This window comes from Octopus bimaculoides, chromosome 18, assembly GCF_001194135.2.
Source record: "Octopus bimaculoides isolate UCB-OBI-ISO-001 chromosome 18, ASM119413v2, whole genome shotgun sequence".
In the NCBI taxonomy this organism is placed as follows: domain Eukaryota; kingdom Metazoa; phylum Mollusca; class Cephalopoda; order Octopoda; family Octopodidae; genus Octopus; species Octopus bimaculoides.
In genome coordinates, this window is record NC_068998.1 from 2,670,599 (window position 1) to 2,675,598 (window position 5,000).

Below are 5,000 nucleotides of genomic sequence, written 5' to 3' on the forward strand. Positions count from 1 at the left end.
GGTGGGTGGGTGGGTGAGAGGGATTAAAGAAATTCTTCCAAGACACTCCACACATCTTGATGGAATTAGATATCACATGACCCATTGTGGTTTGCCAAAAACTGATACATCCCATTGCTGTCATGCAGGACCCCCCTGCCACCCCATCCATGCCCACATACGCTTTACACTGACCACTGCATTCTTTATGGTTCGCATCCAGGAACTTCATAAGGAGAATATTCTTGCAGCGAGCAGGACACAAGCAAAACTCTTTTGCTCTTTGCTTCTTCTCATTCTTCAGTTACCTTCTTCTCTAATCCAAAGTTCCATATTATCATATCTTGACTAAAACTAACAGACTCTGTTTTAATTTCCCTTCCCACTGAGACCCACAACCTGTATTAAAGCACCACTTGGCAGTATTAGTCTGAAACCTGTTGACCTTTGCCTAAATTACAAATTATTATTATTATTATTATTATTATTATTATTATTGTTATTACCTCTGCCTTCACTAAGGCAGAGGTATTGTTTTCAGTCGTGTTTGTTTGTTTGACCGTGGGCAAGATATCTCAAGAACTGCTGGATGGATTCAGATGAAACTTTCAGGGATGTTTGGCCTCATGACTGACACGAACTGATTAGATTTTGGGATCAATCCAGTACCGGACAAGGATTCTAGATTATTTTTCCGGTTTTTTTTACTTAATTTTTGAGGGCAGTCAGGTTCATTTTTAGTATTCTCATTTGTGAGGGCAGTCAATTAACCCCTACTATACAACATACAGACGGTTATCTTACTGGACATTGGTCCTTACAATATAAAAAGTCCAAATATCACCAATGTCAATCTGATGTTTGAGAACTGCTGACTAGTTTTAGTGTACACTGTCAATTAACCAGAATTAATGAGAAATTCACTAATTAACTATGAGCTAAACAGTAAAAAAAAAAATTAATAAAAATTATAATGGTGTTTTCTTCCAGGGACACAAGACCATACGTTTATAAAGGGGACAGTAGGTGATATTCATTTTTATCTCACAAGGGTGAAAACAGCAAAATGAATCCCAGCAGGGCTTGAATTCATAAACTAAAGAACCACAACTATACAAACTATGGTATTTTTACTGATGCTTTACTGATTTTGTCATTGACCACACTAACAAAACTAATAATAATGGTTTCAAGTTTTGGCACAAGGCCAGCAATTTCGAGGGAGGGGCTAAATCAATTACATTGGCCCCCAGTGTTCAACTGGTACTAATTATGTTGACTCTGAAAGGATAGAAGGCAAAGATGACATCAGCAGAATTTGAACTCAGAACGTAAAAACAGATGAAATGCCACTAAGCATTTTGCCCAGTGTGCAAACGATTCTAAAATGGCCACAGGGTTGGAGAAGGAAGTAGTGAACCTTAGTACATGACTGGTATCTAATTTATCTATACACCAAAAGAATGAAGGACAAATTCGAATGGTTTCTATCATGGCCACTGATTTGAGGGAAAAGCACAGTGAAATTAGTGAACCTCAGTATATCACTGGTATCCATTTTAATAACACAGGAAGAATGAAGAGTAGAACAACTGTGTTCAGCAAGAATATAAAGGGCCAAAACAAAACACTAAAAGCCATATGTTTTCCTTTTTTATTATCTAATGCTCTACCAATTCTGACTTTTGACCACCTTAACAGCAACAACGACAATGATGACAACAACAATGACAATGACAACAACAACAATAATGGTAATGTTGATAAAGTGAATGGTAGAAGAACTCACCTATGCTTGATGAAGATGCACTAGTAGACTGAGATTGGCGTTTAATAACAGGCTCCAGGTATGTCGACGGGACCCATCCTTCGTCAGAACTACCCAAATGTCTTGCTAGCCACCAGCCTTTTGCTCCGATGCGCAGTATCTCAACTACATCATTTTCTTGTAAAGTTAATTCCGAACTATCTACAGGTATATAATCAGCAAGGACAGAGAACCGTTGTAAAAAGGAGGGCTGCAAATAGAAAATGGAGACAATGAAGAATTAAGGCAATGTGTGTATGTGTGAGTGTGTGCATGTATATACACATACATACGTATATACATACGTACATACATACATATAGTAGAATAGGAAGCAGAACATCCTTGGTATAGTATTATAAATTTGAAAAGATGAATAGAAAAGGCTTTTCTGATAATTTTTCCATTTTAATAATTTGATATTTATATGGAATATATACACGAACTCACATAAAGAATCTTGCAAACCAAATCCAAAAACAAAATATATGGAATAATTATCAGAAAGCATCATCATCATCATTTAACATCCACTTTCCATGCTGGCATGGGTTACACAGTTTGACTGGGTCTGGTAAGTCAGAAAGCTGCACCAGGCTCCAGTCTGGCTTGGCATGGTTTCTACGGCTGGATGCCCTTCATAATGCCAACCACTCCACGGGCCACAACTACTGTTTCACTTAGCTTGATGAGTCTTCTCAAGCACAGCAAATCGCCAAAGGTCTTGATCACTTGTCATCGCCTCTGTGAGGCCCAACATTCGAAGATCATGCTTCACCATCTCATCCCATGACTTCTTGGGTCTACCTCTTCCACAGGTTCCCTCCGCAGTTAGAGATCGGCCCTCCTCGTCCATACGTAAAAACCTTCCATCAAAATTTCATGTTGATTTATGTTCCAAACAAATGCTTAATAATGACAAAGTTATTTTACTACATTCTTCATTATTTTAAAAAGAAAAAGAGAAAGAAAAAGTAAAGAAACAAAGGCAGTGTATTTGAAAAGAAATATTATAACGAAATGGTGAAGTTTTATGAAGACGTGAGGAAATTGGAGTTATTCCCCTTACATTGGATCAGAATCGTTACGGGTGAGAAGGATTTGTTTTACCTGGTGGTGTTGTGATTGTAGTTGAGCCTTAGATCAGATCTTATTGAGTAGATCTATGATGATCAGACATTCCATTCTTTTCTTCAGTATCTAAGACTACATTGTCAAATATATCTTCCACTTCTTTTTTTGTTAAAGATGGTAGAGTGTAAATTTAAGAAGATTTAGTTCCTATTTCTAGCAGATCGGTTGACTATATCGAAGCTCCCTCATTAGACCATTTAGTGGGTGCCTTCCTGTGCTAGGAATTGAAGCCAGGTTCACTTCACAGCTGAGTGATTAAGTCTCCATCTAGATGCAAAGAAACATTGGTTTCAACAATATCTCCCTCCTCCCTTCGAATCACAACCATGGCCACAACCACGAGCCTCTATATAGTCATCCAGTCCTCTAGAAATAGCAGTCAATTTTCCTTGAAATCACATTATGAATTTCAAAAGCAAAAAGACCAGACACCATTAGATGACTGGTATGGAATACACTGTCTGAATAAATGGTCACAGTTACACATAAGTAGATTGGACAAACAAGAGAAGCCCAATCATAGCAATAACCTGTTTTAATTTCTGCTTCCAGCAGAGTAATTTCACTGCAATAAGGTGTGTAAAAAACAGAGATGTTTCGTTTCTGGATTTCTAAACCAGGGTTTTGTAGCTTTGTAAGCTGTATGGTGACCTCACCAGTGCTGGTGCCACATAAAAAAACACCCAGTACACAATTTAGAGTAGTTGATATTAAGAAGAGCAACCAGCTGTAGAAACCATGCCAAAGAAGACACTGCAATATCCATCAGATACTGGCAAACCATCCTGTATATATCAGTACAGAACATAGAAATTAAAATGATGATGATGATAGATTGGAAGAAGACACTGCAAGCTAGAGAGGTGTCAACTGACACAGGAGAAAGTTATTAAAAGAAAGGAACTTACCTCTATTCGGTCAAAGTTGCGGTGGTGTTGGATTGCATCAATATCTTCATCGCTGTTGGAGAATTCTCCGCTGGACCAGCCTTCATCTATGATCCCATCTCCAGGAGGAGATTCTAGCGGGGAATTCATTTCTAAACCAACAGGGACTGTAGGGGCACTACCAGTAGAATGGCTCATTGACCGCGTATGCCAGCTGTCGCCGCTACTGAAATTGAAACGGGCTCTGATCATGAGAAAAAGAGAAAAGTCACGAATAATTCAGTCCTTTTTTTTTTTTCTTAAGGTAGGGAGGGGAAAGAGGGGTGCAGATCACATATATTTACAGATTTACTAAATTTATATTTCTGTAAAAAAAAAAAATGTCATTTTGTAAATATTGTAAAAACTGCATTTTGTAAAACTTGCATTTCTGTAAATTTGTATCTTGTAAAAAATATATTTTTATAAAAATTGTGTTTATTAAAAATTATATTTGTCTTACAATTGTATTTAATAGAAAACAACATTTTGTAAAATCACATTTTTGTATATTTGCATTTTATGAAAGGTAAAGTTTTGCAAAAAGTTGTAAAAAAACTGCATTTTTGTAACTTTGTAGTTTCTAAAATGCAAATTTTATAAAAAAACAAAAAACGAACTTGTTGTCTGCAGGGTTCAGGTGCATGACAACTCAATCAGAAAAGCATAGCCAAAAGTGCATGAATAAGAAGTGAGCAGTGAAGGGGTCGTTTAAAGAAAGATGAGTGGGGTGACATCAGGTGTGCTGATGGCAAATGTCAGGAAGCATGGAAGTCTTGAAGGATGTTGGGTCCTGACAGCTGACCACTGGTGTGGGTGGTTTATTCCATGCTTCAGCAATTCTGGGCGTGGAAAAATGCTTCCGAAAGTCATGGGTGCTGTGTTGTTTTTTGGAGATGATACTGAGGAAGACGATGATGATGGTGGTAGTGGTGATGATGGTAGTGATGGTGGTAATATCAGATAAATGTTTGGAATAGTTGAATGTGTAATAATGTAGTACAAATATAGTATAGATGATGATGATGGTGATGATGGTGACAACAATGTAGATAATGATTATAATAATGGCGATGATTGTAACTGTGAAACTGATGATAATAGTAATGGTGATGATGATGGTGGTGGAGGCAACAGCAGCTGTAATGCTAGTG

At 37.4% G+C, this 5,000-nt stretch overlaps 1 protein-coding gene across 18 annotated transcripts in view; it reads right to left on the reverse strand.

Moving 5' to 3' along the window:
* Positions 1-5,000, reverse strand: part of LOC106871531 (guanine nucleotide exchange factor DBS) — a 180,952-nt gene that overhangs the window by 16,650 nt on the left and 159,302 nt on the right. For 16 of the 18 annotated variants that reach the window (XR_008265927.1, XM_052974317.1, XM_052974323.1 and 13 more), the window contains 2 exons: positions 3,829-4,051; positions 1,769-1,997 (listed from right to left, as the gene is read on the reverse strand). Coding sequence is in view for 17 of the 18 variants with exons in the window: in XM_052974317.1 (XP_052830277.1) it covers positions 1,769-1,997; positions 3,829-4,051 (452 nt within the window). In the remaining variant the exon portion in view is untranslated. The remainder of the gene's footprint in view (positions 1-1,768; positions 1,998-3,828; positions 4,052-5,000) is intronic. The other 2 variants (XM_052974320.1, XM_052974319.1) reach the window with 2 other exon arrangements.